The sequence below is a fragment of the Rhinolophus sinicus genome, chromosome 8 (genome assembly GCF_057876585.1).
Source record: "Rhinolophus sinicus isolate RSI-liver-muscle chromosome 8, RSI-T2T, whole genome shotgun sequence".
In the NCBI taxonomy this organism is placed as follows: domain Eukaryota; kingdom Metazoa; phylum Chordata; class Mammalia; order Chiroptera; family Rhinolophidae; genus Rhinolophus; species Rhinolophus sinicus.
This window is the reverse complement of record NC_142508.1, coordinates 71,896,780-71,913,147: the sequence shown is the minus strand read 5'-3', so window position 1 is coordinate 71,913,147 and position 16,368 is coordinate 71,896,780. Positions and strand designations below refer to the sequence as shown.

At 51.2% G+C, this 16,368-nt stretch overlaps 1 protein-coding gene across 12 annotated transcripts in view; it reads left to right on the top strand.

The window, feature by feature from the left end:
- The first annotated feature begins 257 nt into the window (after positions 1–257).
- Positions 258–16,368, top strand: part of NDRG4 (NDRG family member 4) — a 39,479-nt gene continuing 23,368 nt past the window's right edge. For 2 of the 12 annotated variants that reach the window (XM_019754900.3, XM_074314798.2), the window contains exons 1-2: positions 1,637–1,804; positions 16,226–16,320. In XM_019754900.3, coding sequence (XP_019610459.2) covers positions 1,768–1,804; positions 16,226–16,320 — 132 coding nt within the window. In that variant the 5' untranslated portion in view covers positions 1,637–1,767. The other 10 variants (XM_074314797.2, XM_074314791.2, XM_074314796.2 and 7 more) reach the window with 10 other exon arrangements.

The window sequence follows — 16,368 nt, the reverse complement described above, 5'->3', positions numbered from 1 at the left end:
TCTCACCACAAACCAGCCCAGATAAAGGTCCCATGAAGGTGAGCGGGTGGGGGGAGGCTTTGCAGGATCCTCTAGACCTCCCACCCCACTGCCTTCCTGGAACTCCCAGATGACCTGGTCCAACACATTCACTCTATACGTAAAAGGCTGGCATCCAGGAGGGGCAGAGGCCCGTCCAAAGTCACTCGCAGAGTCTGGATAGAACCCCAGCCCCCAGGAGCCCTCCTCTTAAACTGTTTTGTCCAAGTAAATATTTTCAGGTCATCAGATTTCCATTCTCCCTGCATTAGGACTCCATCCAGGGACTTCTGCGCTCCCACCTTTGGGGTGACAAGTGGGAGCAACGCCACAGGGCCAGACCAGAACCTGAGAAAGACTGGGAGCTCCCAGTTCCCTTTCCCGCTCACATAATGGAGGTGAGCTGAGGGGAACAAGTGCCTTACTACACGAGGGAGGGGGCCTGGGGTGGGGCTGAGGGCCCAGACACCTTTGCTGGAGACAGTCACTCCCACACGAGTCCCCAAGTAAACCCTGGGATTCTGAAGACTGGGTGAAGACGCCCCAAAGGTGCTTGAGCGCCTGGCTCTTCCTTGTGTCATTGCCCCCAGGGCTTTTCCCCAGTGGTTCCCAGGCGGCGGCAGGGGTGGGGTGGGGTGATGCCTCCTCTGGGCTGGGGTTCCCCTCGGGAATCTAAACAAAGACTGAGGCGGAAGCGGCCCCCTCCCCCGGGAGCACGACGCCGCTCGGCTGGAAGAGGACCGTATCGGCGGGCGGGGCCTCCAACCACAACCCGACCCTTCCTCCAGGAGCCTTCGGGAGGTAAGGAGTGGAGGATGCGGGGGAGACGATGAACCGGAGGGTCTCCGCTAGGCTCTGGTGTCTCCGTGTCCAGCGGGCCCGCCTGCCCACCCACGGGAACTCCCCCGGTGGCGGGAGGCGGAAGCTGAGCTCCCAGGACGGCCTCCTGGGACCAGTCCCCATCGCAGGCTCCGCAGGCGTCCCAGCGCCCACGCCCACCACACCCACGTGGGCACGCCCTCGCCGGCCTCCGCCCCCCGCCGCAGCTCGACCTAGGGGCCTGGGGCTGCAGGCTCCCGCTCCCGCGCATTGGCGGCGAGGCCCCGCTCCCCGCCTGCGCCTCGTCCTCGCTCACATCGCCCTCGGTGAGTTGGCGCCGCCCTCGGCCCTTCCTTCTTGTCCCCCTGCCACCGCGGCCTCGATCAGCCCCCGGCCCCGGCGCAGCCACAGCGCACGACCCCAGAACCGCAAGCCGGTTCCTTGTCGCCTGGGCCACCTTTCGCCGACGCCAGGGCCGCACCCCCTCCGCCTCTACGGCGCCCAGGCTCTGCCTCCTCGCCTTCCCAGCCAGAAGCGGGGACCCCGAGGCCACGGCCCCTCCGCCGCCCGCGCCTCCCCCACCGCGACACCCGAGGGTGGCAGGGCCTCTTTGTTCCAGCGGCGTGCGCACGGCCTCCTCCCATCGCCCCCGAGTGTCCCCCGCACCCACCCCGTGCGTTCCCTCCGCCTCCCGGAGTTCACCCCGACCAGGTGGCAGCGGGCGCCTTTTAGGGGTGCGCGGTCGTGCAATTGGTGGATTTTTTAAAAGCGTTTTGGAGGGGGGAGCGCGGCGTGGGGGGCGGCAAGCGCGCTCCTGGCTCTGGCTGCTGCTCCTGCCCCGCTTCTCCCTCTCCTGCTGCTTCACGCCTCGCGTTCCGCGCTCCTCTCCCCGACGCCGCAGCCCGGAGCTGGGCAGCGCCAGGCGCCGAAATGAAGGTGCTGGGGCACAAGATCCAACTGCTGACAGGTACACCGGCCCTCGCCGCCCGCCACTGTCCTAGTTGGAGCGCGAGCCGGGAGCGGTGGCGGGGGGTTGGGCGGCTCGGGTCCGAGCTGGCGGAGGGGGTGCGGATGCCAGCTGATTCCTAGCCTGTGCGGGACCCGGCCCCGCCCTGCGCTGTTCTCTGAGTCTCCGGCCTCCCGGTGGGTAGAGCGTATGTGGCGGGAGCTCTGGTCAGGGGAGCGGCCCCCCGGCGTCTCCGAGTAGCCAAGCTCTAGTCAGGTCCCCAAAAGAGGAAAGGAAGTTTAGAACCCTTGTCCTCCAGTCAGTGTCACTCGGTCCCCAAAGAAAGGCGCTCCCGACAGAGCCCCTGCCATGGCCTCTTATTCCTGCTCCCTGCAAGAGACAGTCTGAGCGCTTCTCCCAGGAGAAGCTTACTGCTGAGAGTAGAGGCCAAGTGGCCTGGGAAGTGGGCAGCCAGATGGGACCCTGATTACTGGGGCCCTTCAGCTTTGGTTCCCCTGGAGAAGTGGCCAGACACCGTGGTGGAAACCACATCCAGGGCCTTGAGGCTGGAGATTAGCAGCGGACACTAGATGTGCCAAGAGGAGAAGGCAGGAAGGAGCAAGGACGCTGGGCCAGGGCTTTGAAGGGTGGGGCACGCGCTCCCAGGCACAAAGGGCGAATTGCACAGGCAGATTCTGTGGAAAGGTGTGCGGAGAGACTCGGACAGGAGGACGGGGGCTAGGAAAGGGACCCTGTCTGGATCCCACCAGCGCCTGGCTGGTGGCGGTGCTCAGTGTGTCCTGGATGGACACGTGGATTCCAGCACTGTCCTCTGGCACTCAAGAGGTCTGGTCCCTGACCTCTACCTTACCATCTGGTGCAGGAGAACAGAGCACAGGACCCTGTTACAAGACAGAAAAGGGGGCAGCAGTGTGGGGGTGCACTCAGGAAACAGGTTGGAGTCGGAGTGGGGGACACGAGGGGAGTGGAGAGATTTGAGCATGTGGCAGCATTTGAACTGGACCCTGTAAGATAAGATTTCTGTTAATGGAGAGGGCGGTGGCATTACAGGCTGAAGGATGGAGGGTCTGGTATATGCAGAGGCCCTGGGGTGTGAGAGGCTTAAACTGGGAGTGATGTGAAGTGGAGGCTGGAGGGCCTGGAGTGTGTGTGTGTGTGTGTGTGTGTGTGTGTGTGTGTGTGTGTGTTTGGGGCGTAGGTGGGGTGAAGTTTCAGGCTGGCCGCTCCTTGGTTTGGTGGCAGACTTCTAGTGAGGTGAAAGTGGGGCACTGGAAACTGCCAGGTGCTCAGAAGTGCCAGATCGGTGCCCAGGTAACCACCAGGATGGCACACCCTGCAATTCCTTGCCAGCGTTTCCTTGTAGAGCCCCCCTGAGGCAAGCTCACCCACCTGACTTCAAAGGGGATTGCACAGGGCACTGAACTTGTTAATCCCCTGAAGGAGAGGTTTTCCAACCCAGTGGGTTTTATAACCTTGCACGCGGGACCAAGCTCCGGGATCCTTCCTCTCCTCCTCTTCCCGCCCTGCAGGGCCTGGGGGAGGACTGCTCGCAAGTGGCATGTGTGGGGCTCCAGTGGGGGCCCAGGCCTGGAGGTCCCTCATCTTCTGGGTTCAGGGGTTAGGGCCCTTCCTCCCTCATCAGACAAGCTCTCTCAGTACTTGCTGACTGAGTCCAGCCTCACATAGCCCACCCATCAGCTGTGTCTCCAGAATAATTTCTCAGAAGCCTCCAATTTCTTTCCCCCACATCAGCATTAGGAAATTGTTTCACTGAATCTTTTCGCTAAACTCATATTTATTCAATTGCTTATAGTTTTCACATTCTCTTATTTTATTATCATGCCCAGTTTACCAGTGACATCAGTCACGTCCTCATATCATACAGCTGAGAAGATGTGCGTTTCACACCTGTGTCCTGAGCCCTGAATCGTCCCATGTGTTCCAATTGCCTGGCTTTAGGCCATTCCTGTAGCTGCTCTGCACTTCACTATCCCCATCTGTAAAATGGGATCATCATGGTACCTACCAGGTCGTGCTCTTCAGCAATTAGATGTGAGAGTGTGTGTAAAGTGCTGTTTGCAGCGTCAGGCAGGCCGTCAGCAAATGGCAGTCGTAGGGCTGTTGTCCCCAAGCTACCTCCTCAGTGTCCTGGGGTCTCCCCTACCCTCTGTGCTCCAGTTGCCTGAGGCCTTTCATCCGGGATGTTCCAGTTCCTTCTCTGGGTTTTCCACACAATTCAGGCCTCCCTGAGATGTGTCTCTGGGGACCTTGCTTAGGCCTCAGGTTCCCGTCACAGGGGAGAGAGTAGAGCAGGACATCAGGGGTTGGGCCCTGATGGCTGGCCATGCACAGCTCTGACACTAGCTGGGGAAAGCCAGGTACCCCTCACATGCAGAACTGGAAGGATGCCCATGAGTTGTCATGCCCAGCCCCAGCGTGTCTTTTTGTTCTGGAGAGAAGAGGGGGTGGTAGGGGCTGTCCCCGGAGGCTGCATGGGTGACTAATGCATTTTTCAGACTCCTTCACAGTGTCTTGCAGGCTCAGAAAGGACAGGGTCTTGGGAATCAGAGGATGTGAATTTGAGGGTCTCCTCCCTTCTCAGCTCCTGAGCAAATTCTTAACTACTCTGAGCCTCAGTCTCTTCATCAGTTAAATGGGAATAATGGCCCTACGTCATTAGCATCCTGAGAAGGAGCCCAGTGCCCTGTCTCGCCTGCACGCAAGCTCATTGCAATCCTCAGAGGTCAGACTCTTGGTGCCTTTCGTAGCGGGTGCTTTTTTATTTCTTAGTGTGATGTGGAAAAGTGGGACATTAGTCTGTTTGCAGGTCGAAAGGTGATGATTTTTGTGTGCTTGTACCCAAACAATATGTCTCCGAAATGGTTCGGAGTCAGAGAGACCGCTAACGTTTGAGCTCTGAAATGGCCCCTTGGGAGTCTCAGTATTGGATGTTGAACATTTTTAAAAAATCTACTTGATGTATGATTAAAAAGCAAAACTTTCCTGTCTGGAATTTTGGTGTCATTTTCATGCCTGGAATCTGTAGCCCTGCACAGTGTCATAGGCTACCTTCAGATAGGATTTGATTGTGGGCAGGTGTGTTTACCTGCATTTTACATGTGGCGGAAAATGAAGCATAGATTTACCCCAGGAGGCTGAAAAATCAGACCCCGAATCCTCGTTTCTAGTTCACCCATTTCAGTAAACATCACTGCTTCACGGGGGCCTTGCAATGTGGGTGTGGGGCACGCACAGGTGAGTAGGGAGGCATGGTCTGGAGGAGGGGAAAGGCATGCAGATCACTGAGTGTGCCCCGGCCACCAGTGGTGGGGGTGGGGCGGGGGGGAGGTGAGCGTGCCGTTCCACTGCACATAGGAGGGCAAAGATTGGTGCAACTTTTATGAAGGGCAAGTTGGCAATGATACATCAAACACTCAAAAGTGATCTGTGACTCAGCAGTTGAGTTTTTAGGAACCAATAAAGATGTGTGCAGAGGTGTTTGTTCAAGGATGTTTATCTCATAGTTGTTTATAGAAGAAGAAGGGAAAAAAAACTGGAAACAACCTACATGCCTAACAGTAGAGGAGATTAAATAAATGGGAGTGCACGCGTACCAGGGAACTGCAGGCAGCTGCAAATTACGCTGCCAAAGTTACTTACCCACTTGAACAGATGTCCCCCTATACATATAATAATGGTGAGGACAGCTCACACTTACATGGCATTTGCCATGTGCCAGGCACAGTCCTAAGTGCTTTCTATACATTAACTCATCATAGCCACCCTATGAAGTGTGTGCTATTATTTCCTCCTTTTTACAGATGAGGAAACTGAGAGAGAGGTTAAGTCTCTGGCCCAAAGTCACACAGATGCTAAGTGGCTGGCTGGGATTTGAATCAGGATATCTGGCTCCAGAGTCCAAAAGATGGTTCAAAACAGTGTTTTTTTGTTTTTAAGAAAAATTTTTTTCAGTATATTAATTACTACTGAAAAAAGAATAAAAGGATATAAGCAAAAATGTTAACGGTGGTTTCCTCTGATTCGTATGTGATTTTTACCCCCCTTTGCTCTTCTGTTTTTCTGACGTTTCTCAGTGAATGTGCATTGTGCAAAATTCAAGTTCTGTTTTTTAAAACTAAAAATGAACAAATGCATCAGGGAAAGTGCTAAGTACTGGGGTGCTGATGAAACCAATCCTGCGAGAATTCGGTAGAAGAGCTGACGTCCAGTGCTGTGGAGAGGGTGGGTTCTTGGAAAACTCGAGGGAGAAGGCGTCATTCAAGGTGGGTACTGAAATAGGCTCTCCCTGGTACGGGGAAGAGGAAGTTGCTACTGGCAAACTGACCATTTCTGGCAAAAAAGTAGAGTTGCAAAAAACAACATGTGGAGGGGAGGGTGGTGCAGGGGAAGCTAGGTTGAGCCCCCTCCCGACCCCCCAGATACTCAGATCCTAATCCCTAGAACCTGGGAATGTTACCTTATATGACAAAAGAGACCTTGCAGATGGGATTACATTAAGGATCCTGGATTATTCAAATGGGCACTAAATGCAACCACAGGTGTCCTTATAAGGGGGAGGCCGGGGAGACTGGACCACAGACCACAGGAGAAGGTGATGTGATGCCTGCAGCAAGATGCTTCCCACTGCTGGCTTTGAAGATGGGCCGCCAGTCAAGGAATGCAAGGAACACAGCCCTAGAAGCTGGAAAAGGCAGGAGATTCTCCCCTAGACCCTCCAGAGGGACAGCGGTCCTGCCAACACCTGGATTTCCACCCAGTGCAACTGAGTTTGGACTTCTGATCTCTAGAACTCTAAGACAATGGGTGTTTTAAGCCACCAAAGTTGTGATTTGTTACCACCGCCTTGGGAAACCAAGATGGGGTGTGTACCGGTCAGACTCTGTGCCTCAGCCTCTGCAGAGGGTGGCACCATGGGGTCTGGAAGCCTGGTTCTGATTGGCCCGAGCTGTGTGACCTTGAGCTGAGCCTGGCCCAGCCCAGAGGGGTCCTGAGGATCAGCTGGGAGAGCCCATGTTTTGTAAACATTGACAGGATGTGAGCTTGCTCCCAACCTGACACAAACCACCTTGTGTTCCCTCCCCTTTTCTTAATCTTCAAGTGCCTTAAACCACAGGTGATGTGTATATCCAACCAGAATGACCATGCGTCTTAAGCCCCATGACAAATACCTCTGAGGACCGAGATGTTGTTCCAGGTCACCTGTTGGGAAGAGGTGGCAGGGCAGGTGCTGTGTGCCTGGTGATGCAATGCATCCTGGGCAGGTGAGATGGGGAGGGGACCTGAGCCTTCTCAGAGGGTGGAGGGAATACTTCTAGGGTGTCCTCTCCCCAGACTGGGAGGTTTCATAGCCAAGTCCAAGGTTTGCAGCCCTCAGGATCATAGTCTGTGCACCCGAGACTGTTTCCTGACAGCCTGCGCCAGTGGCCAGGCTCTTGCAGGCCGGAAGTGGCTTGTAAAAATATTGCCCATGTTATTGTCCCCAAGTAGAGATGTCCTGATGGGGCCTGGAGCCTGGGGGTGGAGCAGGGGAGCTGGTTGGTTCCCCTTCAGGAAGATCCCATCCTGTCCCACCCTGAGCCCTTGCACAAGCCTTTCGTCATCCATAACGTGAGAGCTCTGAGCCCTTGCCAGCTCCATGCTATTCATGTGAACTCGGCATATCGGGTTGGGGCAGAGAGGGGTAGTGCGCAGGGGTGGCCTGGAGATCCCTTGCAATCCCAGGTGGCCATCTAGTAGGCCCTAAGATGTCCTGGGGGTGCTTTTGACCATCACAGGTTTGGATCCATGTAACAGAAGTGCCTGGGTTGAAAAAGACCTAAACTGCTAGAGTGGACGCTGGTGCTGCCATTTGAGTGTGGTGGGGAAGGCTGCCTCCAATCCCATGAGCCCTCTGGCCCCACACCTCGGCCTGGCTGCCCATGTGTGATTGCCAGGTGGCTGGGTGGGATGCTGGCCCCTCTGGAGGTTATGTTAGGTCTCTTGGTTACAAGTGACAAAAACTGAATGTAGACCGACACAAAGAGGGGAATGTGGAGTGTCCATCAGCCTCTGTCTCTCCCCCGCTGCTCCATAGCATAAAGATCCAGGGCAAGTGTGTCTGTGTTTCTGGGAAGTTTGCCAAATTTGGCAAAGATACACAGAGGAATGGAGGCACCTTTGTTAAACTTTGTTAAAGAAACTTGAGAATATGTGGCATAAAGTACCAAACTGGGCTTTTAAACTTTTGACTGTAGGTCATGGTTACCTGTGTGGATACACTTACCGTGGGTTCGTGAGGGGTGCGTTAGAAGGAGCCGGTTCACTAGTGGAAGAGAGAATAGACTCGCTTCATGGATTGTGCTACAGAGAGGAAGCCACAGGTTCTGGATCAGCTCCAGTATTTCCCTATTTTTCCTTGGGCAAGTCCCGTCCTTTCCCTTTGCTTTGAGTTCCTTTAGCACATTAGGGTAGGTCTCCAAGAAAAATGCCCCAAGTTTAGATTAACTTCAATGGTACGTGACAGAAAACCCAAGCTAACCATAGATGAAGCAAGCTAAAAGTGTGTTTCTCTCTTTCATAAACAGAACCTGGGGGTAGGCACCGTCCAGAATCATGGCTTCGTGATTCTCAGGTCCCTAGACTCCTTCTATGTTGCCACCTTTAGTATCTTGCCTCAGGGTCCAAAATGGCCGTTCAAGCTCCCACTGTCACATCTGTATTCCAGCCAGGAGGAAGGGTTGAAGAATGGCATGTCTCCCCGCTTTAAGACCACTACCCCAAAGTCACATGCTTCCGTTTCCATCTTACTGGGAGAATGTTGCCACATGATCATATATAGGTTTTATTCCCATTGTCCACCTGCCCATCTAAAATGTTGGGATCTGTTATTAAGGAAGAAGGGGAGAACAGATATTGGGAGACAATTCATCGTCTCTGCCACGGTAGGACTTTTTTACTGGCTCCACGCAGAAGCTGCCCACGTGGGATGTGTTATGGAGAGTCCAGTTCTGTCTGCCCTTGCCCTTGGTCTGGGGATTGGAGGTTTATTGATGTCTGTGTTTCACGCCTGAAGCCATGCTGTGTACAGAAACTGTTCACTCATTGGTCCTGTGCCACAATAGGAAAAAATGTTATGAAAGAGCTGTTATGTCAACTTTAAGACGCACATTTTTTTCATACTTTAACATCTCTAAAATACAGTCTCTGACATGGACCTCAGAATGTGCAGCTTGGAGGGAAATCCTGGAGATAGTAGTGGCACACTCTTGGAAAATGCTGCACCCCCAGTGGTCTTGATGTCAGAGGAGCTGGGACTGCCTCAAAAAGCATGGATGCTAGCAACTTCCAGACAGTAATTCAGAGGCATCAGAACCTGAATGTAAAGAAGTTTTAGGAAGACCTTAAACAGTTTATTTCACTTATATTTTTCTTTTAAAGAATTCACAAGAGTGATAGATGCTTTAAAAAATCTGGGTCCAATGCAAGGAACCAGGGCTCCTTGGAGAAGTGGTTGACCCCAGGCTTGAGGTAGAGAAAGTGAAAGATGAGTTTGGAACATCGTATGGGGCTAGAAAATTAGAAACTTCTCAAAAAATAATGGGTGCATGGTAATAGGACCCAAGAGTCAATTTAAAGGAACCTGCAATGGCCACATCTGGCACAATTTGAATAACGAAATTAATAATGATAGCAATGGATTATAACCCACTGAATAAAATAAATATCTATGACTTCAGACTAATGTGAATAAATAATTGACTAAGTAAATGGAGGAGAAAGGGTAGCTCTTTCTTACAGGACAATTCCAATTAATAAATGTAGAAGGGATGATAGAAATAGAAAAGTATCAGTAAGCAAACACCTTGATAATAATTGTAGGCAAGAGTCATCAATGGTTGCTAAAATTAGTGGGCAGAAGTCTGATGAGAAACAAGATGTTTACATAGTCTCAAAGTATCTTCCCACAGATACTTACTAGTTACAAAAGGAAATAGAGTAACTTTACAGTGGAGAAACCTGCAGACACTGCCTTAATCAAATGATCAAGGTTAATATCCCCAGTAATAAGACGCATTGACGTCACTTACCCCCGAAAGGAGGCAGTGATAAGGACACATCAGTCCTCTTGTATTCTTGTCAAAAATACATAACCTCGGTCTAATCATAAGCAAACAACAGCCAAACCCACATCGGGGGACTTTCCACAGATACAACTAATAAGTATTCTTCAAAAGTGCCAACATCATGAAAAACAAAGACTGAGGAACTGTCCCCACTTGGAGGAGACGACATGACACCCAAATGCAGTGTGGCATCCTGGATTGGGACATTATTGGGAAAACGGATGGAATTCATATACCGTATCAAATGAGTGTTTCATTTCCTGGTTTCCCTCATTGGATTACGGTCCTGTAGCATCACGTTAGGGGGAGCTGGGTGAAGAGTATGTGGGAAATTTCTGTGCCTTGTCTTCTCTTCAATTTTTCTGTAAGTTGAAATTATTGCACAATAAAAAGTTACAAGGTGGGGGGAAGTATTATGTCTTCATTTTGGCAGTGCTTCTTCCTTTTCCATGGGTACATACAATGTTAGTGTAAGTTATAATCAATGGCATCTTAGATTGGATAAAATCCGCTATGTGGAATAAAAATCTCCTTTTATACCCTTCCAAACCCATGTCCTTCCCTTGAGATAAGCATTGTTACAGTCACCCTGAATCATGTGAGGACCTTTTTCTAAATTTCCAAATGTGTACCTGTTCAGTACATATGGTTTTTACACAAATGGACTTCTTTATACTTACTATGCTGTGACATGCCTTTGTCTTTTGACTGCATGTTTTAGAACGCTGTGTGTCTGAATGGAGATTCCTCATTTTTTAAATAGCTGCGTGCTGTTCTGGGGTGTAGGTGTTCCCTAGCTTTTGGTTACATTCTCCTGATGTTCGTTTGGGTTGTTTCCATGTTTTTACTCTACCCAGGGCTGCAGCAAGCATCCTTGCACACTGCCTCTTAATGTACACGTGGGGTTTCCTTTAGGATAAATACCTAAAGACAGAATTGCAGAGTTGACAGATAATTAGTTTTACAAACTACCAAGTTGCCTTTTAAATAAAGGTGAACCCACTGCCATCCAGTCGGCAGTCTGTGAGAGGAAGTGCTGTTTCCCACACCCTCACCAGCACTGAATGTGATCAGTCTTTTAGTAGTTTGCAGTCTGAGTGAAGAATCATTCATACGTTCTTTCATTTCATCTCGTTCAACAAAATATATTGAGTGTCAGCAGAAAAATATGAATGATTGTTCTTCTTGTTGTAATTGTAAGGATATGACGGGGAAAGGCATTCCAGGCAGAGGGAACAGCGTGGACAAAGGCGCGTGCTTCCTATGGGCAGGATATGCCTCCTGAGGCAGCTGGGGTCTTTAGCTCTGAGGGTCAGAATCCCAATATGGCTGCCTTACGCACAGTGGGAATGTGCTGGAAGGATGAGTGTGTGTGGTGTGTGCATGTGTGCACATGTGCGCGTGTGCAGGGTGGTGGTAGTTGTGGAGAGAGAGGAATTCATAGGCCCGAATCAAGGAAAAGCAGGAGAACTGGTCTAGTGCAAGGGCTAGACCTAGAGAGAGGAAATGGAGGCTGGGTCAGAGAAAGACATCGTGTTCCCTCCATCCTGCTGTCATGCCACCTACTTGGGGAGACCGAGTACTGGTGGAGTGGGGTTTCAGAGCATGGGACCTGCCACAGGAGGACTGGCCCCAGTTGCTCCCTCCTTGAGCCTTTTTTTCCTCCTCTGTGAAATGGGGATGCTGAGGGAAGGTCAAGTTCCTGTCCTACTCCCAGTGCTTCCCAACCCTTCAAAGTCAGGACAGGGACAGGGAGAGTACTATGAGGGCCACCTGCCTGTACCGCTCCAAACTCCCTACACGCATCTAGTGCCGTTGGAAGTTGAGTTCCTGATTTCTGGGGTCTCTGGTTTCGGGGATTCCTTTCAAACCATGGTGCTGGCGTGGGGTGAGTAGAAGGGTGTTTGGATGCACAGGCTTGGACAGGAGTCATTCCTTTTCTGTGGCACAGACCCCTCTGGCCAGGCCCAGTTTGGCTGTCCTCCTGCCGTAGTTGCGGCTTATTTCATTTGCTTGCGCCTTTTCTTGTATTAATGGGCCCTAATAACCAGGACGTTCAGGGGTACAGCATCCACAGGGCACCTTGGACCACAACTTTGACCACTTATTTCACAGTCCAGCCTCCTTTCTCACATGTTTGGTTTCTCCCTGCCCCACAGGGTCTGGTTCACCTATACGGTTTCTCCTGCATACACTAACTTTGCTTAGGTCTTGCCTTCCTTCTCTGTCAGTTCTTGGGTTTCTCGGTGCGACAGCTCTTGCTGTTTTGGGATGGGGAGCAATTCTTCGTTGTGCAGCATGGTCCCTACTACATTGCACGACCTTTCTCACCTCTGGCTCCTGGGCACTAAATGCTGGTAGGAGTCCCCTGTTGTTGAGACAATCCCCAAATCCCCACAGTATATTTCCAAACCTCCCCTACCTCTGTCTGAGCCATGCTTCCCATTCAATAGCTGCTTTATTCCGTAGGGTATGTAACTATCACCTATCAATTTAATTGAAACATTTATTGAATAGTTTCAGGAATGACCATGTAGTCACTTGTATTTTTTAACCCTAATAAATCTGAGGGTTCACATGGCCCAGATCTCAGCACAGAATCACATTTAAAGAAGCACAAATCAGCAACCAAAAATAATTGAAAAGAAATGCAGTTCCTCGTAAAGAATCCACCCGTATTCGCAGGGCCAGGAGCCTCTTTCACCAGGGGCCTCTCACAGGTCTCTGTCATCCTGCTGAAGAGGCTGTATTTCCTCTCCCCCATCCCTTTCCTGTCCCTTTATCACGAACTTCAGGGGGAGCCTCCCTCCCAGCAGGTTTGAACCCTTCCTCAGGGGACAGGAGGAAGAAAACTATGTGTTTGTCTTAAGTAGGCAGACCCCAATCACGTATCTTAAACTATTTTTGTCCCATCCAAGTGGGTACAAAAACCTTCCATTTAAAAGGCATTTTTCTATCCTGAGTTGTCTCTGTCGCACCTCAGAACTTTCTGAAGTGGACCAAGGGAGGCTAAACGGCCACTTTGCGGGTAAGCAACCCTTTTAGTGATTTGCTCAAAATGAAGGTAGACAATGAGTGATTACAAGAAATAGCGGCCGTGGTTCCTATGACACAGGCCTCACCCCTGGTAAGCAGAGGGTTGGAATTCATCCCAGGCCCATTTGGTTTTAACACTCCGTGTTGCCTTCAGGGAATCGGGGATCAGAGGGGAACAGAGCAGAGTGAAAAGTGCCATCACTGTTGCCTCACGGACCCCTGGGGTGGCCCAGGCTACCCTGCTCTGTGCTGCTAACTCCTTGCAGACCTGACCCAGGCTTCCTTGGGGGACGTTGTTAGGTATCTCATTTTCTTTCTTTCGTTACTTCATCTTTATTAAGATATAATGGACATATAACGTTGTGTAAATTGAAGGTGTACATAGGATTTGATAAGGAACCTCATTTTCTTATAACTTACCTAACAGCTCTTTTAGAAAGATTTTTATTAAAAATTTAGCTAACGTACAATATTATATTAGTTTCAGGAGTACACCATAGTTATTCAACATTTACATACCTAAAGAAGTGAGCATAAGTCCAGCAACCATCTGGCACCGAACTATGCTATCGCAATGTTATTGACTATATAATTTTTCAGGGCTCTTGTTTGTTTTTTAAATCAGAACTTTCTTAAGAAGAACCTCCTCTGCCTTTCCCTCTGGACTCTGTTTTGGAGCCCCACATCCCCACCTGCTGGGCTCTGGGCTGTCTCTGTTCTCCACGGGCTGAGACATCCCCAGCTCTCTGGATTAGAAGGTTTCTCTCCAGCCCCCTTCCCCACCACCCCCTCCATCACAGGCCACCTGTCCCTGCACTGCCCACTCTCAGCCCTTTTAATAGCACCATCCTTGGGGAGGATGCTCTCCAGAGTGGTTTCAAAGCAGGCCTGGGTGAGGGCAGGGACACCCCAGAGCTGCCAAGGCGTTTAATCGAGTTGGGTGCTCAGGAAGCTGGTGGCTAAAAAAGTCCTAATGGGGGAAGAGTTTCCCAAGGTGGGAATCCTTCTTTTAACTCCCCACCCAGATGGATGGATGAGTGTGCAACAATCAGAAAGGATGGAAGCGAAGGGGCGGGGAGGATGCCTTTCTAAAAATACAGCCCATCGGCATTGTGTTAGCTGGTTTCCCCGGAAACCACTGGGAACAGATCTCTCCAGCATGGCACCAAGGTGCAGGGACCTGGGGGCTGCGGGGCAGGGGCCTCCCTGCCTGGCCTCTGCGCTAGGAACAGGCTCTCCCATGGGGCTCCACAGCTCTTCATTAGCCACCCATGAGGCCCGAGTGGCCAGCAGCTGCCAGCCCAGCCTCAGCATGTCTCACCCCAAACTCGACTCTGGTGGGCACCCTTATGCATTGAGGCACCAACTTTGTAACACTCTGGAGAGCTGATGCTTTTAGCTTCTCACTGAAGGGAAGGAAGCCCAGGGAAGGTCTGGAGCTGAAACCTGGTCTCATGACAGCTCGGCCACCGAAATGGGTTCCATCCATGGCCCTGTGCCCTTGGGTTTCAAGCCACCACTGTGCCAACTCCCGAGTCCCTGGGCCTTCCTTTGATAGAAGCCAAAGCAGCAGGGATGGGCAGGGGTGAGATGTGGCTGGGGGAAAGGGGGTGTCTTCTGACCAAACAGCTAGTGGAATTGGCAGCCTTTCGGGGCCGAAGGGAAAGTCTGAGGGCTTCATCTGTGAGAAAGGCTAAAAATAGAGTTGGGAAGGAAAGGAGGGAGGGAGGGAAGGGAGGAAGGAAAGAAGGAAGGAACCCACGAGGTCAGGCAGCCATGATGTTACAGAATAGGCACCAGATTAGACTAGGTGTCCAAATACCAGGTTTCCAGGCCTGGCCCCGTCTGCACCTGCCAATGAACCTGTCTTAGCCTTGGTTCCCTCATCTCACTGCTCACCAGGGTGAAATCAAGAGCAGAAGAAAGCACTGTGTGAGCTAGGAAATGCAAGGATAAGGGATTCTCACTGATCTTCAACCAAACAGTCTTTTTTTTTTAATGTTTTTTCCCCTGATTTCAGACTTATAGGCCCTCATTTTCAGTCTCTCACTCAGGGATAATGCCTGCTAACTTTCTGATGTACATCTTTCCAGGCTTTTTTTTTGTGGGGCTGTTTGTATTTCTCATAATTTGAATACTATATGGCTTATAACTGCTTTTTCTATTTATTATGACACAAGCATTGCCCCATGTTATTGAATGTCTTTTAAAAGTCACTGACCCACAGTGTATTTGTCTAATGCCCTTTTCATAGGCACTTAACTTCTTCCAGTTTTTCTCTAATATTATAAATGGCCTGGTGGTGAGCGTTCATACAGATAAGTCATTAGGTGCCCTCTCTGGTTTCCTGAGGAAATTTCTTCCAGGGAGAGGATTGCTGAGTCTGGGAGTATGAATCTTTTCAGTGATGTTAATTCATTTTGCAAAACGGCCCTCCAGAAAGATGTCTCAATTTCTACACCCACAAGCAATATAAGAAAAATGCCAGTTTCACTGCAAAGTTTGCCGGTCCCATTGGCCAAAACAAAGTATCTTGTTTTAATCTGAATTTCTTTGACTTCTAGTGAGCTTTAATATTTTCCCATGTATTTATTAGCCAATGTTAATTCTTTTATGAATTTCCAGGTCATGTCCTCGGCTACTTTTTCTCTTAGTGTATTCTAATCTATGCCATCCTGAAATCCCAGGGAGGGATGGCAGTGCCAGGCTAAACGGATTGTGGGCTGAATGGTCACCATGTGTCATCCCTCCCTTCCGGTGGTCTGTCATGATGGGCACCCCCTCCTTCAACATCACACTACCAGGGCCCCCCTTTTCTCCCCTCGGCTATCCTCACCCAGGCTTGTCTTCCAGGCGCTCAGGACAGCCTCAGCTCTGTCCCCCTGTCCCCTAGGACCCCACTAACAAGTTCTAAACACAGAGGGCTTCTGTCTGCCTATGACAAATTGTTTTAGGAATCGCCCTGTATTGCTTTTCTTCTCTGACTTCTTTCATTTCCTTTGTTTGTTTGTTTTAAAGCATGTTTTAACTTTAAAGAACAAATAATAACATTGCATCCTTGAGCCAAGCAGGCGAGCCTTGCAGACAGAGCCTTGCTGCCCTGATGAAGGGCTGCGATGGGCCTGCGCTTGGGGACCCGGGGATGGAGCGGTCAGTGTGGTACCGGTGCCCCTGCCCCAGCCCGGGCTTGTGTTGGGAGAGTCAGAGCAGGGCCGGGGCGTCCCCGCCACAGCAGGCCCCAACCCTCGTCCTCCCTCCCCAGGGCTCCTGCTTCACGACGTGACCATGGCCGGGCTGCAGGAGCTGCGATTCCCGGAGGAGAAGCCGCTTCTCCGGGGCCAGGACGGCGCGGAGCTGGTGAGTCCTCCCCCTTGGGAGGGGCGGAATCCTGGGGCGGAGGGCGCC